This window comes from Procambarus clarkii, chromosome 59 (genome assembly GCF_040958095.1).
Source record: "Procambarus clarkii isolate CNS0578487 chromosome 59, FALCON_Pclarkii_2.0, whole genome shotgun sequence".
In the NCBI taxonomy this organism is placed as follows: Eukaryota; Metazoa; Arthropoda; class Malacostraca; order Decapoda; family Cambaridae; genus Procambarus; species Procambarus clarkii.
The window spans coordinates 31,557,316-31,585,060 of record NC_091208.1 but is presented as its reverse complement, the minus strand read 5'-3'; the positions used below and the strand labels follow the sequence as shown (position 1 = coordinate 31,585,060).

The following is a 27,745-nucleotide window of genomic DNA, read 5'->3' as shown; positions in this document are numbered from 1 at the left end:
TCCTCTTTTATCACGAAAAAGTGTGCAGTATGGGAAGAATTGCAAAGTTTTGCTGAAAAGTGTCACCCAAATCAAGCTGTAACAGACCGTTGTGTTAACCTATTTAATAACAATATGAAGTCTCACTTCAGACAAGTGATAAAATGTAGGGAATAACAAGTGTTGCTAGACAGGTTTTTAATGAGAAAAACAAGCAGTGAGCCACAAGCAGGTCCTAGTGGTATGCAGGCAAAACGTAGGAGAGAGTGTACCCCAGAAAAGTCATCACGGCCTGATGTTATAATGGAAGGGGACTCCCCTTCCAAACATTAACACCTCTCCTCCTCACCATCTTCCATACACCAACAAGAGTCCTTATTCAAGGTAAGATATACACACAGTACTGTATTGTAGCTAGTACAAAATGTTATTCGGTATAAAATGTATTTTTACGCTAATATTTTTGGGAGGTGTGGAACGGATTAATTTAATTTACATTATTTCTCATGGGAAAATTCATTTTGACTTACGATCCATCTCTAGAAACGGATTAAATTTTTAAGTCAAGACCCCACTGTACATGCTGTTCATTCAAAACGGAAATTTTCTCCAATACAGTATAAATTAATATTATAATATATTAGCAACTTGTTCATATATAGGACATAGGTTAGGTTACGTGTTTAGGTTATGTTGCTGATTATTTGTATTTGTAGTACGTGGGTGAAGCATTTACAGCATTGTGGTTCAAACAAAATTCGTCAGTGAAGCACTTGTTCCGGAAGTGTTCGAACGAAATCAGTTGAGTCTCGTGTGTGAACCATTTTTCATTCATAAACAAGGGGTTTGGCAGGTGCACAAAATCACTTTTGGGTCTTTGTTTGAAGGACGGGCTGAATAATACCACTTAATTTCAGGGTTAATTTCAATGGTGCAGTCTAAATTGTCTTGTGCTGAAGTGGAGCATAACTCAGTCCACTACTGAGAGAAACCTTCACATTATAACAGCAATGAAAGTCTCAAAAAAACAGCGTTGAATGTAATGAAACTCCATTTCCTAGGTGAGCCCCGGAGGCTCCCTGGAGCTTATCGGACTAATGTATTTATTTTATTTTTTTTTTTTTTCTTTTTTAGATATATACAAGAGTTGTTACATTCTTGTACAGCCACTAGTACGCGTAGCGTTTCAGGTAGGTTTCTGGAATACGATCCCCACCTTGCAAAGAATCGTTTTTACAACCAAGTACTGTACACATTTTACTGTTGAGTTAAACAGAGGCTACCGTTAAGGATTTGCGCCCAGTAAATCCTCCCCGGCCAGGATACGAACCCATGACAAAGCGCTCGCGGAACGCCAGGCGAGTGTCTTACCACTACACCACGGAGACTGGTAATATTAGACTGGGACATTAGCTAAGGAGTTCAGACCTACCAGGGACCAGCGACAGAACCTGGCCCCTTCAGAGAGGTTTCAGGGAGCAATGGCCCTGGAAAACCCCAGTTTGTGGTTGGGGGTTTTCCTTATCTGCCATCGACCAGGGTTAGGCACCCAGAAAGGTAGGCATAACAAAACAAACCCCACATGGTAAAAAACTAAAACAAAAAACCGAACAGAGAGGTAGAAACTCCTACAATCCCAAGGAAACAAGCAAACATCACACTTTACTGCCGCGCCGATCATCTGCGTAGCCCTCCCCGCCCCGAGAGGGGGAGGGGGGGGAGCCCCGGACCTCACCTCACTGGCTGCTTAGCATCAGTTCGGAAGCTAAGCTTCAACCAACGCGAAAAAAACGCCGACCGGTGGGAGGGAGGGTTGCCAGGTAGCCTCCGGGGATCACCCAGAAAATGGCTGTTCATTACATTCAACACTGGTTTTCTGTGGGGAGCCTCTATGGCTCCCTGGAGCTTCATACCCAAAGAGAAGAAAAAGAAAGGGCTGACACAGGAGGCGGCCGCCACAAACTCCGTAATGCGAAGCCGAGACAACAGGCTGCAACCTGCGATCCAAGGCAACAAGAACGCACAGGAACAGACACACGCGTAAAGAATGGGCAGCCAGGAACCTGTGCGACCCTCAAATCCTTGCACCCGAAATGAGCCCTAGACGTCACCAACAGAGCAGTGAAAACTGCAAACGTCCGAACAGCACGGGCACCAGGACAGACCGCAGGCTGGAAGACAAAAACTCTGCGGACGACCTGGGAGACCCGAGCCTTGAAACAGGGAACGAGGGGAACTGAATCAACCCAAAGCGCATCCCCAGACACGATGCGCAGGTAACCACAATAAAGCGCAGCTGGACAACAAAGGACGCACCCTTGGCCGAACCAATCAAGCATCAATAACCCAAGGACCCCTCCGGAAAGCAGTTGTCTTGACCTGTCGCCAGAAGGACGTAGAGAGGCTGCAAACAGTACAAACCTACCACCAATACCAAAGAGCAGAAATCCTGAACCGAAGGGGCTACCACAAACTGAGGAGAAGATAAAAGGGCACCCTGATCAAGGACCAGGACGGCTCAGGCGACGCATGAGCAAGCTGGAGGTGAAACAAAACACGAGAAAGCGTACGGAACGAGGCAGATGTGATGTCCACCCCGAACGCAAGCCAGAGCGGCTCCGCCAGCGCCGCACAAAATGAGGCGACAGTAAGAAACATAAAATAACTGTAGTCCTGAAAACCCAAGAAAGGACAAGACAACCCAATGCGAAAGAGAAGATAACCTATGAAGAGCAAGAAAAAGGTGCATAAAAACACAAGGAACGTCATACTGTCGCCGAGACGAAGCTCGCAGGTGGGACACCAACAAAGCCACCTGGCCACCACAGAGATGGTGATACCCGCATCAAAATATCAGACGCGAAGAGCCGAGGAGAAGGCCAAACCAGTCACGTACAAAACCGGTCCGACCTACCAAGAGAGGCGGAGCCGCGGGAAAACGCCCTGGGTTCGGACACCTATCAAGCAGCGTCTGAAAATAAAGCTGGGCCAGCCAACAAGGGACCATAAGGACTACTCTCTTGGGATTGGCTCCAACCGAGCCAGAACCCGAAGAGACAGCTGGACCGGGAGAAGAGGAACAGGTACCCCCACCTCGACCAGTCCTGTCGAAAGGCATCCACAGTGAACGCCTCGCAGGCGGGTAAGGGCGCCACATAGAATGGGCGATGCCTAGACCACGCCGACTCGAAGACATCCATGGCCAGAAGTCCATACGTCCGGCAGAGCCAACGAAATGAGTCGGCGACGACTGGCCAATCCGCGAACAGAGGAATGAACCGAGACAGGCTGTCCGCCAGGACGTAGGACACACCCCGGACATGAACCTCACGGTTAGCCAAACCCCGAGAATCCAGCAAACGAGTCACTCTAAGGGACCATCCCCAAAGGTCAATCACCTAAGAAAAACCCTGTGGTTCCAGCAAAGAACCGCCAGGGAAACAGTCCGAATGGAGCTGAATGGTAAAGCACCGAGTGACCCGTACCCTCCGAAGCGCAAACCGGACAGCCACGAACTCCCGAACCGTGCCGTGAGCCCTGATGGACAGACTCCATCATCCTCGGCTGACCTGGTGAACACTGGTCACAAAGCCCCAGCCGAGAGATGACCCTTCCGTGAACACATTGAGCGAAGGCTCGGGGAGGTGCCAAGGCACGGAACCCCGAAAACCCCAAAGAGGAAGCTGGTGACGCAGCACCAACACAAGATTCCGGGAGGAACGAACCCAACGATTGCAAGAGGCGGAAGGGAGAGTCTCCAAAGGAAACCAACAGACACTGAAGCCAAACCCGACCTTGCGGGCAGACCAGCACGTCGAAGTTCAGACTCCCTGCACAACAGCTCGAGCAACCGCCGAGCAACCCGGGACCCCCTCATGAACAGCTGAAGGCGGGACCACAGCCACAGCAACACTTCTGGAGGGAAAGACAAGGAGTGGCCCAGGAGCCCTAAACAAGACCCAGCCAGGTCCGAACCCGGGATGGAAACAGATGGAATGGCTTCCAGATCACCAGGAAACCAAACCCGGCGATCTGGAAAGAACCACACCACTGGCAAGCAGACAAGTGGACTGACTGGGAGCCCACACCAGCTAATCGTCGAGGTAGGCCAGACACCGAATCCCAAGCAGACTCAGACAGGGTACCAAGATCCGGTATAGATGCGTAAATACACTAAGTGCCAATTATTGACCTGGAGGTCCAGGGCCACCATCCAGGCACCCGGCCCCAACAGAAGCCGGACAGGAGACAACAGTCCTCCAATGAGGGCATGGAATCCAGGACGCAGACTGAAGAAGTACAGAAAAACCGCAGATTCGCCAGGCCCATGTCTGCATAGAGCAGACGGGAACCCCAGAAGTATGGGGCGGATCGACCACGTCCAAAGCACCCACAAAGATGACATGACGAAGCGTAGGGGAAGAAGCCCGCCCCGCCTGCCCTGAACCCCCCAAAAGGGGGAGAAGCCGTCCGCCGCACCACCAGAGGCCGGAAGACAACCAAAAGCGCCCACTAACTGCGGGACCATGCGAGAGTCAACAGAGCAAGCTGCTCCCCCAGTGCCCCATCAACAACGAAGGGAAAAGAGCCCCTTCCGAAAGAAAAAGTATATATACATACATATATACATATATATTATGTACATATACACATACATACATATATAAATACACGCACACACAAGGTGTATTACACACACCTTGAGGGAATTGAGGGGATCTTGGAGTATCATCACACTGAAGAGTCACACTGCTGCAGGCTCCAGGATAATTCAAATTATCTAAGTGTCAGGAGTAGGTTGAGGGTTGCAAGTGGTGTCCCTGGATACATGAAGGTGTAGGGAATTTGAAAATATAATAAGAGATAAGAAGTAAGTGTCAGTGAATGAAAAATCTTGGGTAGAAAAGTTGATATTTCAAAACAGCAGAAGGTAAACAAAAATGGCCGCCACCAAAGGGGAGGACAGTACCCCAGCAAAGGGATCTTTTGCAGGTTTCTCACAAGATGCAATGAAAGGTGGTTTTCTTGGTAGGTTAGTGATCATTGAGGACTTGCTAAAGAATTATGAAGAAAAAGTTATTAAATTGGAACAAGAAAATGAAGGTCTCAAGATAGTGTTTTGTAATTTAAAAGGAAGTATTTTTCACCAGGGTAAGGAGATTTCCAGCTTGACTGATAAGGTAAGGATGCAGGAGGAACACCCTGCACCTAGGGAGCCGGTCAGCCGAGCGGACAGCACACTGGACTTGTGATCCTGTGGTCCCGGGTTCGATCCCGGGCGCCGGCGAGAAACAATGGGCAGAGTTTCTTTCACCCTATGCCCCTGTTATCTAGCAGTAAAATGGGTACCTGGGTGTTAGTCAGCTGTCACAGGCTGCTTCCTGAGGGTGGAGGCCTGGTCGAGGACCAGGCCGCGGGGACACTAAAAGCCCCGAAATCATCTCAAGATAGCATCGCCTAATAATATCAAAATATATATATAACTTGTATTATTTAGCCATGATAATATTATAAAAGAGCTGAGTGTGATAATGACTGGGTACAATGTTCAAATATCAGTGATTCAATGCTGTTCACGATGTTCACACCCCTGGCCACAGCACCACAGCATTATTTCGTCCATCTAGGAATCTTCAAATGACTTCTTAGGTTCCTTTTCAAAATAAACGTGTGGTCAATTATTCATTTACAGGAATTAGTGACCAGGATTGTGATAATAGCAGGATTGTGGTTATAATTAGCATTGTGCGTAGTATTGTGGAAGGAGGAATTTTGGTGAGGGAGGGAGGGCGAGAATCGAGGTAGCCTCATTGTGTGTGTGTGTGGCAGCCACTCTTGTTTTGCTCACCATACTAGCTTAGTGGTTCGCTATGGGCAACACACATGTACATGGGCATATACAGTGTGTGTAAATAGTGTAAGAACAGCAACAGGAGAATGTTGAGAGGAGCTATTTTGGTGAGGGAGGTGGTGATGTAATCATTTTACAGCTTCCTCAGGGCTCTTGTAAACAGACCCCATCTTTAACAAAAATTGTGAGCCACATTCCCAGGTATGAGAGCCTCAGTACTGAGTGAGCAACCAAGGCCAGCGCACGCAGCATGAGCTCAGCATTATTTCGTCCATCTAGGAATCTTCAAACGACTTCTTAGGTTCCTTTACAAAATAAACTTGTGGTCAATTATTCATTTACAGAAATTAGTGACCCAGGATTGTGATAATAGCAGGATTATGGCGATAATTAGCGCTGTACATAGTATTGTGGGAGGAGGAATTTTAGTGAGGGAGAGAATCAGGGTAGCCTCACTGTGTGTGGGGCAGCCACTCTTGTTTTGCCCACCATAATGGCTTAGTGGTTCGCTATGGTGAACACACATGACCATAGGTATATACAATGTGTGTATATAGTGTAATAACGGCAACAGGAGTATGTTGAGAGGAGCTATTTTGGTGAGGGAGGTGATACGACGCTACGACATAATCGTAGCGTCGTTTGCTGTCTGCTGTGTGATTTCTCATGCAGTGTATGGTGGCCACTGTTTGGACACAATACTGGCTTACTTGCATAGTTCTGGTGCATAAAACATGTAGATAGGTATACATAACATATGTAAATAGTGTAATAAAAACAATAACAGTATGGTGGGAGGAGGGGTGATGGCGAGTATGATGTTGGAGGAGTGAGGGAGGACTGGCTGGCTGGGTGTGGCAGTTCAAACTCACGAAGTTCTGAGTGTGTTTATGGTGTGTGTGTATATAGTATGTGATACTGTACAGTGTGTAAATAGATTGTATATATACATAAATTAACATGATACATTGGAAATATGTGCCGGATATGTATACACGTGTCATGCACGTAACACAATGTCTTCGGACAGTACGGATGTTCTACTGCCATAATATAGTGTACGTGTTCATTATACATAGGAGTGGCATGTAAAAGCAAATAAAATGTATTTGGAACTGTACGCAAAAAATGAACAAAAATATATTGGCAGCAGCGCGCGCATCCTGCCCTGGGCGTCCTACTGGCCACGGGCGAACAGGGAATGATGACGTCACGTGCCAGCTTACGGACCCCATAGCAGCCAAAGTAAGTACAATTTCGACTTTCAGTTACTATACCCATACTCAGGGAAGGGTTTTTGACACTTTCAAAACAAAAAATTATTTTTTCCACAGAATTTATTTCCTGCGCACTAGGGGTGTCATATTTGGAAGCCGAGCAGTTGAGGGGTTAAAAGCAATGAAAATGAACATCACATGCCATTCTGAGCCCATGATGAATACAATAAAAACTCTTGAAATTTTAAATTAATTTAGTTAATTTGAAATTGTGAAATTGTAAACTATTTTTAATATTTAATTTTTTATATCTTTCCTGTTCATGTTATGATATTAATCCATTAGGAAAAGTTGGAGCATTTACCATTATGCACACAAAATTTGAGTGTTTGTGGAAGGGTGATAAATTGCACTCCTGACCCCTTAAATGAAGACGCAGGGACCATGTGAATGGCTCTGCTTCACTAAACACAAATCAGTAACAACATACACATGCTTTTGCTCATTCTTATTAGCACGCTGCTTAGTACATGCATCAACTATGTTGCCTTTCGCTTTTAAATGACGAGTTAATTCTTCAATCATACATAATACATTACAGCCAGCCAGAGGTTTAGAGCTCGTGCAGGAATATCCCTGGAAAAAATATATATATATACTTCACACTATCTAACCTTGTGTATAAGGTTTACCAATGCGAGGAGAGTGCGGGACAGGACGGAGCAGACTGTTCAGGTTGAATGTCTCTGACGTCAAGGCAATCATGATGAAAACCAGCACAAATGCTGCACCGATGTAAGCAATTCCTCTTATTCGCATCATTGCAGTATCAGCCTCCCGAAGTAGATTCTCTTAAATATCTATACCTGAAATGTAAACAAAGTACTATATCAGAGTAATTTAAGCATGCCTATCTTCCTGTGAACTGATTCAATGAAAATCCAATACCAGACTTACTGTGACCTGAGCTACAGACTTTTATGCTAAAATAAACCTGCATACCTGGAGTGGGTTCTGGGAGTTGTTGTTCTCCCCGAGTCTGGCCACGACTTGTGATAACTTGTCCAACAGGCTGTTGCTTGGAGCGGCCAACAGGCCCACATATCCACTACAATCTGGTTGGTCTGGTACTACTTGCAAGAACTTAACTAAGTGCCTCTTGAATACATCCACCTTTGTTCCAGCAATATTTCTAATGCTTGTTGGGAGAGTGTTGAACAGGTGTGGACCTCTGATGTTCAGTGTTCTCCGATTGTGCTATGGCACCTCTATTCCTCACTGGTTCTATTCTGCATTTTTTTTCGTATCTTTTGTTCCAGTATGTTGTTATTCTACTGTACTGTGCCAATTTGGGACCTGGTTTTCAGGTATCTTCCTTGTATATCTTACTTGATACCTCATTTGTCTCCTTTCGAAGGAGTACATTTTAAGAGCTTTGAGACGGTCCCAATAATTTATTTATTTTTTTTTTTTTTTTAAATATATACAAGAGTTGTTACATTCTTGTACAGCCACTAGTACTCGTAGCGTTTCGTGCAAGTCCATAATCCTATGGTCCCTGGAATATGACCCCCCATGAAGAATCGATTTTATAATAAAGTACCCATTTTACTGATGAGTTAAACAGAGGCTACAGTTAATAATTATCACTTTGGCTCAGTAATGACGCAGCATTGCGTGACTTTTTACTCGGGGGAAGTCTGGTAATGACGCAGCATTGCGTGATTTTCGGCGGCAAATTGGCGATGGTTTCGGGAGGGGCGCGCTGTGGTTTTGGACATTACAGTATATGCATACACACATGTAGGGAATTTCATTGCGAATACAATGATACCAAAATGAAAGACCTAGGACCAGAATTGAGGTAACAAAGTTGAAAAGAGTATACTCATTTTATTCCTCTTTATTAGCGCTCACTGCGGAAATGCACTGTCACTTTCTCTGTTTGCTGTGGGTGGGACGCCGGGCTTTTGGACTTTATATTTGCATATAATCCTTTAGGGAATTCTATTGCAAACACAATGACACAAAAATGAAAGATCTAGGATGAGAATTGAGATATCCAAAGTGAAGAGTGTACACATTTTATTGCTCTTTCACGCTCCAGGGTAACACGCTCTCACTTTCTCCCTTTCTCCCCGAGCTTTTAGGCTTTATATGCATTTAGTCCTGTAGAGAATTCTATTGCGAACACATTGATACCAAATTGAAAAACCTAGGACGAGAATTGAGATGACAAAGTTGAAGAGAGTATACACATTACGGTATGACCGCGCGCTCTATTGTAATGAGAGGCGCCTTGGGGTGGTGCAGCGCTCTCTTTCAGGTAACTTAACCTAACTTAACCTAACCTAACCTAACCTAACCTAACCTAACCTAACCTAACCTAACCTAACCTAACCTAATCTTGTCAGCGGGTGGAGCACGCCGCTGTTTTTGACATTATATGCATATATTCCTGTTGGGAATTCTATTCTGAACACATTGATACCAAAATGAAAGACCTAGGACGAGAATTGAGGTGACCAAAGTGAAAGGAGTGTACACATTTTATCGGTCTTGCTCGCTCCCGGGTAACACGCTCTCACTTTCTTTGTTTATTGTGGATGGTATGCTGGGCATTTGGACTTTATATGCCTTTAGTCCTGTAGAGAATTCTGTTGTGATCACAATGATACCAAAATGAAAGACCTAGGACGAGAATTGAGGCGACCAAAGTAAAGGGAGTGTAATTTTATCGCTCTTGAGCCACGCTCCCGGGTAACACGCTCTTATTTTCTGTTTGTTGCGGATGGTACACCGACCGTTTGGACTTTATATGCCTTTAGTCCTGTAGAGAATTCTATTACGAACACAATGATACCAAATTGAAAAACCTAGGACGAGAATTGAGGTAACAAAGTTGAAAAGATTATACACTTTTCAGAATTACCGCTCGCTCCCGCGGAATGCCCAAGCCCACCTGGGGTAGTGTGACGCGTGTGCGCCCAGAGCATCAAAGTGTTAAGGATTTGCGCCTAGTAAATCCTCCCCGGCCAGGATACGAACCCATGACAAAGCAATCGTGGAACGCCAGGTGAGCGTCTTACCACTACACCAGGGAGACTGAAACGTTTCCTGTTTTATCGTTTCTATGCGTACCGTATATGTTCTCTGTACAGTGGGGCCTCGACTTACGATGGTAATCCGTTCCCAGAGACAGATCGCAAGTCGAAGTGATTTTCCCCATAAGAAATAAAGGGAATTAAATTAATCCGTTTGCCACCCTCCAAAATATTAACTTACAAATACATTTTATACTGAATACAATTTTGTTCTCCAACTACAATACAGTACATATGTTAATCTTACTTTTATGGAGACTCTTGATGGGGTATGGAAGATGGTGATGAGAGGGGGAGGAGGAGAGGCGTTACTGTTTGGAAGGGGAGTCCCCTTCCATTATAACATCAGGCAGTGATGACTTTTCTGGGATACACTCTCTGGCATGTTTTGCCTGCATACCACTAGGACCTGCTTGTGGCTCACTGCTTGCTTGTCTTACTAAGAATCTGTCTAAAAACACTTACATTTCCCTACATTTTAACACTTGTCTGTAGTAAGACATCACATTGTCATTTAAAAGGTTAATGCAATGGCCTGGTACAGCGTTTTCTGGGCGAGTTTTTTCAACAAAACTTTGCAGTCCTTCCCATACTTCACACATTTTCTTAATGAGGAAGGGACATCCTCTACTGCCTCAACTCACAACAATTTTTTTAAGTTGAACCTTACCACTGACTTTCTTGGGACCCATGGCATGATATATAATAATCAGTTTTATGTTCAAAAAGCAAAAAATCACCACAAAAACGGAATTTCCTATAAGCATGATCGTCACTAAGCGGGCAACTCTAGTAAACTGAGGCAGGCTGGCCCGCGTGACTGGGAACCACGCACTCGGTCGACCCAAACGTGTACCAACAAATATCGTTAATCCACGACACTATCATAAGTCGAGTCGCATTTTTCCATCAAATTTACATCGTAACTCGAAATTATCGTAAGTCGGGGCAATCGTAAGTCGAGGTGCCACTGTATTTCCTCTAAATTTGGAGATCTCTCCCGCTCTGAAAGGGGAAGCGAATACCCAGCAATACTCATGACGGGACAGCACCAGTGATTTAAAAAGTATTAGCATTTCTGTGGGGTCTCTGGATTTGAACGTTCTCATTATTCATTCTATCATTTTCCTGGCCGCTGCTACATTTGCTAGTATGTTCACTAAATGTCAGGTCGTTAGACATCATAATCCCCAGATATTTTACATGTTCCTTTCCTTCTATGATTGTGTCTAATTGTATCCTGTACCCTCCTGTGTTTCATTTAACGGCCTCGTTTCCACCATACAGTACCTAAGAACTGTACCTGGAACTTGTCACCGTTAAACATCATGTTACTTTCAGTTGCCCAATCGAAGACCTTATTAATATCTGCCTGCAGTTTTTCAGGGTCTTCTACAGAGGAAATTTTCATGTTGATTTTGTAATCATCTGCAAAGGATGACACGAAGCTGTAACCAGTATTTTTTTGTAAATATCCGAGATAAGAATGAGAAATAGCAGTGGTGCACGGACTGTGCCCTGGCGTACAGAGCTTTTCACTGCACTTGGGCTTTATCTTATTTGATTGACCATCACTCTCTGCATTCTGTTTGACAGAAAGTGAAAATCCAATGCCCCACTTTACCCATTATTCCTATTGATCTCACTTTATGGGCTATCATCCGATGGTCACATTTGTCGAATGCCTTTGTAAATTGTGTATACAACATCTGCATTTTGCTTTTCTTCTAAGGCTTCTGTCAGAACGTTGGACACTCCCTGAATATGAACGGTGTGGAGAGCTAAACCCCGAGAACTCAGCAGAAGAGCTACCCGAAGCGACCAGCTCAAAAGAGCCACGGACCACAGAGGTTGGACCCCCTGTTTGAGACAATGAATCACAGGGGGAGCAGTCCAAATGGAGCCGGATCATAGAGCCTCGAGGAAGCTGAATCCACCGCAACACCAACCACACAGCCGCATACTCCAACACCGTGCTGTGAACTTGACAGAAGGGCGGAGCCTAACGACCCTGACCGGCCTGGTGAGCACTGATCGCAAAGCCTCAGCCAAGAGACAAGGAGTCCATGAACACATCGAGTGCTGGAAGGGGAAGGTGCCATGGCACCGAACCCCGAAAAACCCAAAGAAAGCGGTGACTCAGCAACCGACAAAGACACCGTGGTGCGAACCCAACGTTCGCAATAGAGGGCTGCCCGAAGATACCAGAACAGCCTCCAAAGTTACATCCAGCACAACCCCCAGCACAACTGCTCGAGCAACTTTTGAGTGATCCAGGTCCCCCTCAAAAACAGCTGAAGGCGGGACTGCAACCTGAGTAATGCTGCAGGAGGGAGAGAGACGGATGCAGTCCGCAAATCCCACACAAGGGCTACTCATGTCCGAATCAGAGACGGAACCAACTGGGACATCCGCCAATTCACCAGGAACCCAAACCTCGCAAGCTGGGAAAGAACCAGATCCTTAGCTAGCAGACATACAGCCTGGCTGGGAGCCCACACCAACCAGCCATCAAAGGAGGCTGACAGCCAAGAAGGCACCAAGACCTAAAAACACACCCTATCTGGGTAAGAAGACCCGAACTCAATTCAGAACCAACACAGACGAAACTGGGTCTCACCGAAGGCACATGTCAAGGTCCTCCCCCCCCCCTTTCATCACTGGTAGTAGCGCAAGGTACTGCACAGCTTGTTTTCAACATAATACAGCAGCCAGCTCTGTTCTGCCTGGTGACATACTCTGGGGATTTTTAGTTTTTTTTTGTTTCTGCCTGGTGGAGGGTCTGCCCTGTGATAATGTTGACCCTTTTTCATTCTGTATTCTTGGTGGTCCTCCACTAGGTCCTCGTGTGTGTACATGTCCCAGCGGTTCAGCAATTAGTAAATCGCTTGGTAGTTTGAGGCGTCAGTTAGCGGTAACTTGCCTGGGCTTCCCTTAGCAGAGCGTCTAAGAGTTCTGGAATCCCCCACTGGAGCTCAGTGGTCCGATGGATGCGTCCCCTGGGTCCCATCTCACTTCGTGCGAGTTTGAGGGCTGCTCTGTCCCCTTGTCTCAGGGTGACAATCACCTGTTCTGCTTCCGTCATGCTACCTGTTGGGTCGGTGACACCTTCGATCCGGAGTCCCGTGAGTGGTGTTGTTTGCTTGTACTCCAGTTCACCCAAAAAACTGATCATTATATTCGGGTGCAGGCAGCTTTGGCGTTGCATGCACTTTTTAGGTTACTGCAGCACGCTAGGTTCGTTGCTCACCCGGATGTCTAGAGGCTGCCCTGTTTTGGTTATAAGGACCCAGACTGGAGGGCGTTAGTCGCCTCGACTTCGGCTTCATCCAAGCCCCCTTGTCCTTCCCTTGCTGTTGTTCGTCCAGTTCCTCTACCCCTGCTTCCAGCTCTGAAGCGTCTGAGGGTTTCAGAGTCGGGGCAGGGTTTAGTTGGTGGCGAGACTCGAGCAGTTTCGGGGGATGCCCCTTCCGGTGTGTGGCGACAAAGGCATTTGAGCTTGTTCCTCCTGCCGTTGCTTCTGAATCTAACCAATGGGCCCCCCTTCGTTCCAGCTTTTCTGGCAGACTCTGCCTTTTCTTTTGAGGCAGAGGGTTTGGAGGACGGCTTGGCCCCGCAGGCAGAGGAGAGGCTGACTTGGGGGCTTGGGCCCTGTTTGGCCCCGCTTGGGTTTTGGTACCCTCTGAGCAAGGCTTGTTGCAGGGGATAGGGTTTTTATCCCCCCCTCCTTGTACGAGTTTGATATGGCGTTAACCCCTGCCCGAGTTCGGTTCTGGGTTTCCTTGGGTACTTGGGTACGTTCCGGGTACCTTGGGTAAAACCGGAGGATTTCTGCCTCCCGTATCCCACCTCATGAGATGCGGGAGGCCATTGCTGCTTACATCCTGCACGACCCAGATTACACCTCAATAATGGATCCTGCCTATTTTTGAGTTGGGTTCTTCCTTTCCTTACTGGTTCATTATGAGGTTCCAGAGTCATCCTGGTTGGCAGACTGTCCTATCTTTCTGTTGGAGGCGTGGCATATGTTCAGTCGGTCCCGCACGCTTGAATGGCGAGAGGATCTTACAGTTGCTCAGGTTTACCTGGGGACGAGTTGAGCATCTCAATACATGTTTGTTTGCTCCTGCCCTTCCTCGGGATGTCATACTGGTACAGCTTCACGTGCAGGTACCCTCCTTTTCGGCTGCCCTAGTTGATGAGGCCTTGCGCACCCATGGCCATTTGACTTCGGTCTTGTGTTTCTTTTCCCTTCTCGAACTGTCTTCGGTCTGGCCTGAGGAGGACGTGGAGGCACTCGGGGCCAATCCTGGGTCTGGTGCGCTGGTCTCAGCGGTGCGGGTTAGGGTGACATATAATATGTTGTTCAGTCACGGTCTCTCTCTCTCTCTCTCTCCCCCTCTCTCTCTCTCTTTCTCCCCCCCCCCCCCCCCCCCGTGTCTCTCCATCTCTCTTGGTCTCTCTCTCTCTCTCTCTTGGTCCCCCCCTCTCTCGCTCTCTCTCTCTCTCAGCCTCTCTCTCTCTCTCTCTCTTGGTCCCCCCCTCTCTCGCTCTCTCTCTCTCTCAGCCTCTCTCTCTCTCTCTCTCTCTCTCTCTCTCTTGGTCCCCCCCTCTCTCGCTCTCTCTCTCTCTCAGCCTCTCTCTCTCTCTCTCTCTCTCTCTCTCTCTCTCTCTCTCTCTCTCTCTCTCTCTCTCTCTCAGCACCCCCATATGTGTTGTATGCGGGAGTTAAAGTTCAGTCTCTTGTCTATGTACAGATCAAGGAACTTTCCATAATTGTTATTGCTAATGTTAACTTGTAATACTGGGTATACATCCGGTGTTCTTACCCTCAACTGCAGTGAGGGTAAGCCGCTGTCTTATGGCCTGAAAGCCACAAATATTTACAATGGGTCTGGGGATACCATTTCCCCTTCAAGCACACACACACGAATAAACTATTCACTTGCTTGTGGCAAGTCATTGCTGCAAGCACTAATGTAACATAATTTACACAAGTTCTCAGGATTATTATACTTCTTACAAGCATATATAGTGCCTAGGAAGCTCTCTTCAATGATATCTAAGATAATTAGAAAAACCCAACCAAGCTACTGTGTAAATAAATGTCATAAAATAAAAAGTAGCGTAATGAAATTACGTTAATCTATTCCTCCTGATACACAAAAAAAAAAGTACGAAACTTCTTTGTCTAGGTTATGTATTGGCCACACACGAGTCGCACTTAATGCAAAAAATTTTATTCAATTTCTTTCATTATTATGCACCCCATACCCATCCCATCGGCGGTGGTGGAAAGGGTTACAGACGTACATTCGGTTCTGGAGTTGAACCCCATAGGTCATTTGGCTAAGCAAGTGACAATCTTTTGAAGCTAGTTACACAATTGTTAATGTTACATACCCATGAACATTCAGTATATACATCCTTGTACACAAATACACACACATCAATAAAAATTTAATATCACAAGTGATTCAACAAGAGGCTTACAACAGTGATTATACAAGGCACTTTACATCTATGGTGAGTCATGCAGTTACTAGTCTTGCTACACACCCACCCAATTGGGCGGCAGCTTTACAGTCATGTGCATGCCTACTTTAAGCAAAGTGTGGATACTTCACTAAGATCCCTGGCAGTACATTATTATGAATGAAGTACTTACACATTTCTTAGACTCCATTGATGGCATATCTCTGAATTTTGCAATTTTTTCACATTCCATTATGTAATGATGTAATGTATGCAAATAGTTTTGTTGACACCTAACTTTTAATGCAAGAGGGAGACCTAAACTTCTCAGCCCTGCACTCTATACTGCCTAAGAGTCACACCTCGTAGAACGTTCCGATTTTCAAGATAATTGAAGAAACTTCATTTTCCCCTGTTCCTTTTTATCATATCTTAAAATAAACTCTTAGATGAATTTGATTTCCTAGACATCACTCATCTTATGACTTTCTGCTCTCGTATTGACGCTGGGCAAGTTTTAGTGAAAATATACATACTGTATATCCATTCTATAGTATGGCGACAAAAACTGAACTGCATAATGTAAATTATGCAATCTAACCAGAGCAAGATAGCTGAAGAATAACACTAGGTGTTATATTACTAACCTCCTTTAAGCACAACTGGCAAAGACTTCGTCCGGCCCTGAGGATTTGTTTGGCTGGAGTTTTACTATTTGTTTACAGTAACCGTAAAACAGAGAATGAGAGAGAATTCTTAGGTTCAAGAGCTTAATACTAAAATTATTGTTATACAGTTTGTAATACTTACTATGTAATGGATATTGATTCAATGAATTTATGAGTGTATAATGCATATTATTATTATTATTTGTCTATTGGATTTCATATTGAACTTTACTATTCAAACTGTCTATTGTTATACCTGTGATGAGTTGTATGACATTTGCATAGCATATTGTCAGTGAATTAGTAGGTATGGGGTCACTATACACCCATACCCTACATTATTTGTGTATTAGGTGTATAGTGTCTGAGCTGGGACAGGGCATAGAGGGACTCCAGCATGTAGATTGAATAAATCTGTGTTTTTTAACTATTTTTATTTGCATTGTTCTGCTGGAAAGGTAGAAAAGTTTTTTAGTGATTATGTACGTGCTGTTCAGAAGCAGCACATCTAGTCTCTCTCTCTCGAGTCTTGTTGCCAGATTGAGCTAAAAAAACAAAAACAAAACAGCAATCCCAGTGGCGTGGTGGTAAAGCACTCACCCGGCGCTTTGGCCTGGGTTCGTATCCTGGCCGGGTGCCAATCCTTAACTGTAGCCTCTGTTCACCCAACAGTGACTGTGGTACCTTGTTAAACGATTTGGATGGTCGTATTCCAAGGACAACATTAGGATTCAGGACCTGCCCTAAGCACTATGCGTGCTAGTGCCTTTACAAGAATGAAATTTCTCTTGTATATATAAATACAAAATATATAAATAAATAAATAAAAAAGTAGTAGATTGAGCTAGTTTTGAGTGTCTAGCGCTCATAAATCAACCCTTGTAGACATTGGGCTACTGAATTTAAAAATAATTTAGGCTAATTTGGGCTACTAATGTTAAAGTCAACGAGTGATTATTTATCCACATATAATGTAATGTGTGTAAATGACAGCGGCGTCAAACAGTGGACCTAACCACAAACTGAAGGAGGCCTAGTCTTCTGGGGTAATTAGCATTGGGTAATTATACGGAAATCTTGGGTGATATGATGACTAAGGGGAGCACAATAAACTATGACTCACAGGATGAGTTTGGGATGCACAATAAACTATGACTCACAGGATGAGTTTGGGATGCACAATAAACTATGACTCACAGGATGAGTTTGGGATGCACAATAAACTAAGATTCACAGTATGAGTATATGGTTCAAAATAAAACTGACTCACAGGCTAAGTATGGGGGCACAATTAATTAGAACTTGCAAAATGAGTATGATATTCATGCTCTATATTAGGGTAACTAAAATACATCTGTTTTCAAAATATATACTTTAATGACAAACATTGCAAAATATATTTTGTTTCCAAATTTCTGATGATATAGAATATATGAAGGTTTATAATTAAGAGCTGTACTTGTGGATGACATTCCCCGGCTTGGTGCCTTCTTTTGATAATTACTTGCTTGTGGCTGACATATACAATCTGACTGTCAGTCATAATTCACCTAGACATCGATCATGCGTCATAATTAACATACATTAGGGGGGACATATAACAGAGTTAGGGGGGATATGATCACCACGTACAAGATTCTCAGAGGAATTGACAGGGTAGATAAAGACGGGCTATTTAACACAAGGGGCACACGCACTAGGGGACACAGGTGGAAACTGAGTGCCCAAATGAGCCACAGAGATATTAGAAAGAATTTTTTTAGTGTCAGCGTAGTTGACAAATGGAATGCATTAGGCAGTGATGTGGTGGAGGCTGACTCCATACACAGTTTCAAGTGTAAATATGATAAGAGCCCAATAGGCTCAGGAACCTGCACACCAGTTGATTGACAGTTGAGAGGCGGGACCAAAGAGCCAGAGCTCAACCCCCGCAAGCACACATAGGTAAGTACAATTAGGTGAGGTGAGTACATATATCTTTACTTCTGTTTTGTGTATTAAAGTGACTTCAAATTTATTAGTACATTTCTTTCTATATACAGTATGAGGATGATAGTGTAATTAAGGTATCATTGAAACTTTATATGAAATTATTAAATCCTAAATATTTCTTGATTCTTATACAGTACTTGAAATATTGTTACATTAAACGTTTCAAAATAAAGTTTATATTTGTATTTTTAATAAAATACTGTATAAAACATTAATGTTTATCAACTAATCTCTGATTTACATATTTTATCAGTACTGTATTGTGCAGCCTGTGATCCCTGCCTGGCTGGACACTGATGGCTAGGTAGTTTTAATGTGTCCGGACACCAATGATGGGGTGGTATTATATATTTAACCGTATCTTGGGTTTCCCTTAAGATATATATTTCTTGAAATGTAGTCACATTAATGTCTACATGCATCTTTCTCCTGATATGGATTTTTAAGGTTAATTAGCATATATGCAAATTAATTATACCATTTATTGGCTGGTGTGCAGGGCTTTACACTCCCAGAGCTAGCCATCAACTATAAAAATTCATATATTTTCACTTTCACTTCAGTTATATTTACAACAAAGGATTTCAAATGTAGCTTATATTTCTACCTTTCTGACAACATAAAAAACTTTTGTTTATTATAGTATCTAGATAGAATTAACATTGATCTTCAAAAGGTTGTAGTTTCCATCGATAGGGAGAGCATCGGCCAAGAAACCTTCACTTAACACTTTCGCGCTATCTGGACGCGCCGGCACGTTCGGTTTCGTCTAACGTAAACGCATAGTGGACATAAAGTTATGTCTACTTTTAAAATATTTGTATAAAATTCAATTTTTATCCGATTTACTTTGGGTTTGTTTCAAACTGCGCGCTATGAGGCTCTCTTTCTCACCACTAGGCTGCATGGTACAATAAGTTCATGAAAGGTGTGGATAACTTCGATCAAATGGTATTTTGTCCCAAACGGGTTGCAGGTGGGTGACTTTAGCCGTTTATACTGGTAATTCTTTCCCCATATCATGTATTATATGCATATGTCTGTTTAGGGAATTTTATTCCGATCAATATACAACCAAAAATAACTGTGTGCAACAAGTATAATCTTGACAAACATAACAAAAGTAAAAATATTTCGTGTGTGTTTGACGCTCACTGATATGTTCCAGCGTTGTTTTATATTTGTCGCTATTCTAACTTACGCTTTGTTGATATTTTTAACCTATGGGCACATAGAACATTCTATTGCGAACACATTGACATAAAAATGAATGACGTACATAGAAAATTAATGTCATGAGAGTGAAATAAGTATAAACTTTCAAAGCGCCGTGCGTCGTCCCGTCACCGATACCGGGTAACAATTTCACCACTTCCCACACTCTTGCGGGCGGGCTGCATCATTATTCTACGCTTATATTCATATCACCGTGTTGGGAATTTCATTGCGAGTCCATTGATACCAAAATTAACGCTGTAGAACAAGTGTGGAGGTGATTACAATCCCAAGAGTAAAAACATTTTGTTGCTGATGGGCGCTCACGGCGAGTCATCTACGTAGTTATTTATTTGGTGCTGGTATCCCTATATGTTTCGTGACTTATTTTACTAATGTTCTTCTAGAGAATTTTATTGCGAACACGTTGGTACCAAAATGAAATACGTAGCATGAGAACTAAGGTCAGAAGAGTAAAAAGAGTATACACATTTTTGTTTTTACGCTTAAGCGATAAAAACGCAGCGCGCACATTCGGTTGGCTGAGTGACCTTTGCGGAGAGCGCGAAAGTGTTAAAATATGAATTTCTTTCCTCTCTCAATAAGATCTAATCTTTGTGATTAAAATGCAAAAACGACTATCTCTGCTTTTTTTTATATCATATACAATTATAAGATTTATTTATAAATCTCTTAATTAAATAATATATCAGAGAGTGTGTAGGGTACGGTGTTCCATGTGTGAAGAGACATGGGAGATTTTAGACAAGTATAGGACATGGTAGTTTAAGTAGCAAACGCATACCAACGAATAACAAATAGTACTGTATTTATGTAACAAAATTATTGTCCTATGAAGTCGATTAAACTTCCAGACATGTATTTTTTAAATAAACCTTAAATGTTTTCTTGTTAGTTATGTTAGATATTATTAAAAATACACATTCTACTTGTTAATATCATAAATTAAATTTGCGATAATTTGAGGAAAGAAATGTGACTGTAACACTGTAAAGTGTTTGGTTTAGTTTATTTAAAATATATATAGTACATGAGTCACATACAGGGATTTGGAAAGGCGCCAGGTTGTCGGCCTGAGATCTCACACCTCAAAGCGTTAATGACCCCAAGTGACCTGAGGTCAGATCATGCGAATTTCACCTTACTTCTACTAATCTGATAATTGGAGCCTGGTAGCCTTCAAACTTGCCGACGTTTAAGGAGTGGCTTGGTAGAAAGCCGGAGGCTATCTACTTGTGGGCGGAGTTAGCTACTAGGTTCCCCAATAAATACTCGGAAAACTATCGATTCGAGAGCATTAACAGACAGAACAGCAGACGAGCCAGCAGAGCAGAGAAGACGTCCCTAGCAGGGAGGCTGTCGGCCGGCAGGGCTAGACAGTCTCTGTCAAGCAACAGACCCTCCCCCCCCCCCTCTATCCAGCTATAGGCAGAGACACCTGGTGAGTTGAGCAGTAAGGTGACTTGGTCGTGTTTTACAAGTGTTGTGTGATGATCAGGGGCAGTCAGTTGTAGTGTTCTCAGATTCTTGGAGGATGACTCACTTTGAATATTAATCTTTAACATTTTAATTGGATTGCTTAAGTTATGATATTTATCATGAAAAATATAATTGTTGAATTTATTATTTAAATGGACTTTATTTTGTTCCCTAGAGATTTTGAGTTGAGGTGAGAAAGCCTCTGTGGTTACTGGTTTCATGGTTTAGAATGAGTACATGATAAAGATGGGACCATACTAATAATGATCTCTTGATAACATCTTTGGTGAATATTGTGATACAGACAAGTTCCATTCCTTGTCTTGTATGTAATGATCATGAATGGATGGTGGCAGCATTTCGTCTTCTACTATCTAGTCTTCTACTTCTACTATCTACTCTTCTACTTTTACCTATCTGCACCTCTCCCTCCTCCTCTCTCTAAACTCTCACTTTCAACTAATGACCCTCCTCGCTCCTCCCACCTCCCTACCTCTCACCCCAAACCCTCACTAATTACTTCACTATTCATTTCTTTCCTTTCGTTTTCTCTTATACGTTTTGTGGCAATGATTCCGTATTCTAGAGTTCTCTCTAGAGTTTCGGGTAGCTGGTCAAGTGACGGCGCCTTGTAGTCTTAGCACCTAGGTAGTCAAATACCTAGGTTACAAGGTGTTGAACGAGAGAGGTTGCCGTAGGAACTCTGGGAGTGCTCTAGAATAGTTAACTAACTGGGGACGGGATAACGGACTAGAGAGAGCTGTTTCCCCCGGCCTCGTTAGTTAACTGGGGGGTGGAATAATGGACAAGATAGAGCTATTTCCCCCACCCCCCGTTACATGACGACTGGATCACTGTATACAGAAGGCTGATACGCCAACAAACACTTTCCAGAAAACAATATATCTTGGATAAGTCGCTCCACAATATTGTCACTTGGACCGTCGACTTCCTTTGATGCCACATATTTACTTCTTATTTCATACTGAAATTATATTATTTCAGAGTAAATACAAGTTTTCTCATGTTCTGAATTCAGCACTAACATTATAGTGAGTAAATATACCATATTTCTTCATTACTTACGTAAGGTTAGGAGGCATTGAACTTAATTTAAAACTGATATATCTTTGTCCTGAAACAAGATGTAATTCCTTTGATGCACTCACAATAACGATTATATATCTCTGTCTTTCTGAAGGCATAAAATATTTTAGGCTTTATTAATGTATCTATGTTAATTACACACTATATCGGCAAGTGCGTAGGCATCTGCACTCCATGACCGACAAGCTACTGAACAACACTATAAAACGGTTCTTCGCGGTGGGGATCGTATTCCAGGGACCTGCCCGAAATGCTACGCATACTAGTGGCTGTACAAGAATGTAACAACTCTTGTATATATCTCAAAAAAAAAAAAAAAAAAAAAAAAACATATGAATCTTCACTTGAGCTTTAAATATGTCTATGATAAAGTATTTCAAATGAAGCTTAAATTTTTATCTTTCTAATGAAATATAAAAATTTGTGCTTATTAACGAATTTAAGTGAAATAAACATTGGTCTGAGAGAGAGTTGCTCTGTCAATCAGTCTGTGCAGGGTCAGAGCTTGGCAATTATTGAAACACACATATCTTCATTAGAACTTTATGTCTAGTGTTAAATATGTAATATGGTGAAGTGTTTAAAATGAAGATTATATGTTTATCTTTCTTGAGACATAAAACATTAATGTTTATTAACGAATTTACGTAAATTGAACATTGTTCTGAGAGAGTTGCTCCGTCGCTCGATCTGTCCAGGATGGGAGCTCGGCAATTATAAAAATACACGTATCTTCACTTTAAATTCAAATATGCCCATGGTAAGGTATTTAAAATGAAGCTTATATTTCTATCTTTCTAGTGACATATAAAACTCTTACGTTAATTAATGAATCTGCGTGAAATAAGCATTGTTCTGAGATGAATATTGCAGTTTCGAGCTCGACGAATGATGAAAACTGCCACTTTTATACAACTTCAAATATTTTCGGTTTTACTTTAAATATTGCTCTGGTAGAGGTTTCACATATAGATCCTGTTTCTGATGTTCTTCTGACACAAAGATTTTTGGTTTAACCCTTAACATGCTCGGGATTTAATATCCTGTCATCCCCACAGGCGCATGTCATTTTGAAAAAAAAAAAAAATATTTTTTCTTCCTAACCTGTTAATTTGAGTTCACTGATCACGGGAAAAATAATAAAAACCAGCGTTGAATGTAATGAAACGCCATTTTCTGGGTGAGACCCGGAGCTCCCCTCCCCGGAGCTTTACCGGCTGATATGCTAATGTCAGACTTTGGCATCAGTCATGTGTATGGAGTTCTAGGGCCTACCGGGGACCACGAGCCAGAACCTGGCCCCCTCAGAGAGGCAAGGGGAGCAATGGCCTATAGAAACCCCCGTGTGGTTGGAAGCATTCTATGTCTGCCATCGACCGGGTCAAGCATCCAGAAAGGTAAGCATTCCAAAACAAACCCCTATTCTGGTGAAAATTGCTACCTAAGCCGAACTAGTGAATAGAACTCTTCAACAGAAAACACGGAAACTAGTATGACGTCATACGTCACCGCGCCGCTGTCTGCGCAGCTCCCCCCTCCCCGGGAGGGGGAAGGGGGAGCCCCAGACCTCCCACGCCGGCTATCCACCCATCAGTTCTGAGGCTGGATGTCAAAACACGCGAAAAACGCCGACCGGAGGGAGGGAGGGTTGCCGGGGAGCCTCCGGGTCTCACCCAGAAAATGGCGTTTCATTACATTCAACGCTGGTTTTCTGGGGGGAGCCCCGTCGGCTCCCCGGAGCTAACTACCCACAGAGGAAGGTCAAAGGGACAAAACCGGGAGGCGGACACCACGCACCCCCCAAGGAGGCGAGACAACCGGCAGCAAACGCCAACCCAAGGCGCCACAGCCCCGAAAATCCCGGGAACAACACGAGAACCACGAGCAGCAAGGCCCCTGCACGAACACCAAAAATCCATGCCCGAAAGACTGCAAGGCCACGTCGCCCAGACGGCAGCGAGAGCAGCGAAGCCACGAACGCCACAGGCATGAGGGAAGAACACAGGCAGCTTAGCCGCAAGAACACGGCGGACCACCCGGGACACCATCACCCGCGAACCGGGAAGAACAGAACCGGATCAACGCAAAACGCGCTCCGGACCCAAACGCCGTGGCACGCAAACAACAGCAGAGGGCCGCCACTGAACACAAAAACGACACACCCCCGGCCCGACCAACAAAGCACCAACAAACCCTGGACCCCTCCAGAATGCAGCAGCCCCACCCCGCGCCAGAAAAGATGGAGACTGCTGCCATCAAACAACCAAAACGCTAAAACCGAAGGAGCAAGAAAACACAGCGAACCGACCCCCAGAGGCAAAGGCCCAAAGGAAAGAGCCGACGAAAAAACACACCGGAACCGAAGGGGCACTACCAACCGAGGAGAAGACAGAGCACGCTGACCAGAGACCAGGATGGTGCAAGCGGCGCACGAACAGGCCGGAGGTGAAATGACGCACAAGACAGCTGACTAACGGTGCAGAAGCAACACCAAGACCGAAAGCAAGCTGAAGCGGCTCCGCCTGCGCCGCACGAAAAGAGGCGACAGTATGAGGCAAGACGACGGCCCCCAACCCCCACTAGAAAACCAAGCCGAGAGTAAACCAAGCCAACAAGAAGGACCCACCGAAGAAGGGACAGGAAAAGGAAGGACCGCCAAAATACCCCATACTGCCGCCAAGAAAGCACGCAGGTGGGACACCTACCACGAAGCCACCCGACCACCAACCGGAGGCGAGACAACGAGGCAGAACATAAGCAGCCCCGACAAGGCCCCCCCGAGCCCAGGAAAAAGGCGGAGCCGCGAGAAGATCTCGGGCGCGACCACCGAAACCCAGGCGGCACAAGGAGATGGAACGTCTGCCGAACAGAAAAACTCCGAAGCATGCAAGCCCGCCAGGAGTTCAGAAACAACGGGTCCGACGCGAGACATCGCAAGAACCCCCCCAAAAAAATAAAACAACAACAACCGGCAGGGCAAGCTAGGAAAACCAAAGAAGGCGGAAGGGTCGCCGCCAGAACAGGACCCGAACCAAGGGGCACGAACAACTGCAACAGACCGAGACAAAGAAGCACATCACAGGACACAGGCTGACCAACGCCTAAGAACACACGCAGAACATTCCTGCTGCAGAAGAGGCAGGAAGAAAGAGCAGAAGCACAAAAAAAAAAAACCAGGAGAACAACCAGGGGTGGACAATCAGGCAGGGACAAAAACCCCACGCAATCCCCAGGCACAAAACGGCAGCAATGCGCCACTCCACAACCGGACACAGGAACAAGGACACGCCACCGTGAAACACGGTACCAATGCTCACGTGCAGCAGCAGCAGCAGCAACAGGCACCACTGCAACATGCAACATGTAAATAGCAACTCCCCTCTGCAAAGGCAGAGAACTCAGCAGGCAGACCCCAGACAGGGCCAACGGAGACACGACAAAACCCTGCAGGCCCAGAAACCTGCACCAGGCGACCGACGGCGGAGAAACCCCGCTCGATACCTGCTGGATGAGGTACTGGGAGCTCTTTTACACCTCGAGCCCGGCCCAAGGTCAGGCCAGACCGGCCAGAGGATGGCCCACCAGGCAGCTGCTAGGAGCAGTCCACCGGCCCACATACCCCCACAACCAGGACGGGCCGGAACTGCCATACGAAAACAGGCCAGTGCGCCCTGGAAGTCCACGGACGAACCAGCAAGAAGGCTTATGCTCGCAAGTAGGTCGTGTAACAAGCACAGACCACTGATGGTAATACAGTGTTCCCCAAAAGTGCCAATAGCACCACTGCACTCCACTGGTACTATCCCGCAAGTTCTACCAGATAGGCGGGACCCAAGAGCCAGAGCTCAAATCCTGCAAGCACAGCCAGGAGCCTCACCAGGTGAGTACAGAACCAACCCTACAACCCCCACACCTCACAACATTAAAAAAGGAGGGTCCCCTGAACGACTCCAGCATGGGTTGGACATGCACATGAGGGGGACAGGAAGGGGTGATAAAGGGACAGTCACTGGTGTGCGAACGGTCTCAGTCGTACAAAATTATACCTAAATAAAGACAGGTATATGAACACCGCCGCATCCAGCGCCCGGCCAAAAGACGCCAGACCGCAGAAACTCACCTGGCGAATGGTGGCTCGAACTTGACACGACTCAACCGTGCCCAGAAGAACTTGGGAGCACCGCCAGGTGAAGACGCCAGAGCCGGACCCGCAGGAGAACAGGGAGAGGCGAAGGAGGCGGTCCACACCCATGACACAGAAAACCGCGGTGTCCTCCCCACAACTGGGAACCAGGACACCCCTGGCGCAAAGGGGCACATACCGCAGCCAGGGAGAAGAACGAGAGGCGAAGCACTGTAGCAAAAAAGGGCGCAAAACCCCAGCACTGAACCATCGCCCAGACCAAAACAAACTCCACGGCGCATGCGCATAACACGCTGGCCGAACCGCACACCCTCCCTGCGGGAAGGCGCCAGCCAGGACTATTGCACGAGAAAAAGAGCCAAAAGAGGAAGCAGGAACAATAAAACCGGCCAAAGAAGCAAAGAGCCCAAAAAAAGGGAACCCAAACGGGCGACAAGTAGCCCAAACGGGCGACAAGTAGCCCAAACGGCCGACAAGTAGCCCAACCGGGCGACAAGTAGCCCAACCGGGCGACAAGTAGCCCAACAGGGCGACAAGTAGCCCAACAGGGCGACAAGTAGCCCAACAGGGCGACAAGTAGCCCAACAGGGCGACAAGTAGCCCAACAGGGCGACAAGTAGCCCAACAGGGCGACAAGTAGCCCAACAGGGCGACAAGTAGCCCAACAGGGCGACAAGTACTAGGAGCCGACAGACGTTCCAATAATGCGGGAAGTAGCGAAAAACCTTCCCGTACCCTCGAGAACACAGAAGCCAACACTAGTTCCGAAGGCACACGAAGGCGCAGGCGCACCCGAGATCAAAAGTCACGCAGAACCCCATCGAACGGGGAAACATGACAAAAACACCGTCCCAAAAAGCGGGGGAGGAAACAACCACCCACAGGACGGAACCAACCGACTCAAAGGCCAAGGAACCGAGCCCGGGGAGGGGCCGACGTCCAACAGCACGTACGGCGAGTGGGGAGGAAAGACCCCACTCCGCGTAACCACAAGCCCCGCCGAGAGGGGGATAAAAACCCCCACGGGGTCTAACGGGGCCAAGGCCCCCCCAAGTCAGCCCCTCCCCAGCCCCGGGAACCTACACGACAGGCCCCGGGGCTGAGCCGTTCCCCCAAAGCCCCGGCCGTACCAGAAAACCGGGGCAGCCGTGAAAACACTAAGGAAGGGAGCCCACTGGCAGACTCATACAACACGGCTGGAGGAACAGGCCCAAATGCCCCCGTCACTACCCCGGAAGGGGAATTCCCGAGACTGCCCGAGTCTCAACACCACCAAACACCCCGCCCTGAACCTACAGACGGTAAGGAACCGGATACAGGCAGGAAGGGTGAACCAGGGGAAAGACAAGGGGGCGTGGATGGAACCGAAGCAACCAACACCCCCAAGTCCCAAAACGAAATACAACGAGGCAGCCCCGGGGCTCCCGGGGAGGAAAACCACGAGAACGTTGCCACCACCAAGGCTCAAGTGCAACGCCCCTGCTGCCCGCACC

At 45.6% G+C, this 27,745-nt stretch overlaps 1 protein-coding gene across 3 annotated transcripts in view; it reads right to left on the bottom strand.

Annotated features, from left to right (window-relative positions):
* The window catches only part of LOC123768068 (uncharacterized), a 132,323-nt gene that overhangs the window by 91,099 nt on the left and 13,479 nt on the right, over positions 1-27,745 (bottom strand). The window contains exon 2 of one of the 3 annotated variants that reach the window (XM_069307074.1): positions 7,722-7,913. In XM_069307074.1, the coding sequence (XP_069163175.1) occupies positions 7,722-7,869 (148 nt within the window). In that variant the 5' untranslated portion in view covers positions 7,870-7,913. Of the gene's footprint in view, positions 1-7,721; positions 7,933-27,745 lie in introns of all 3 variants that reach the window. The other 2 variants (XM_069307076.1, XM_069307075.1) reach the window with 2 other exon arrangements.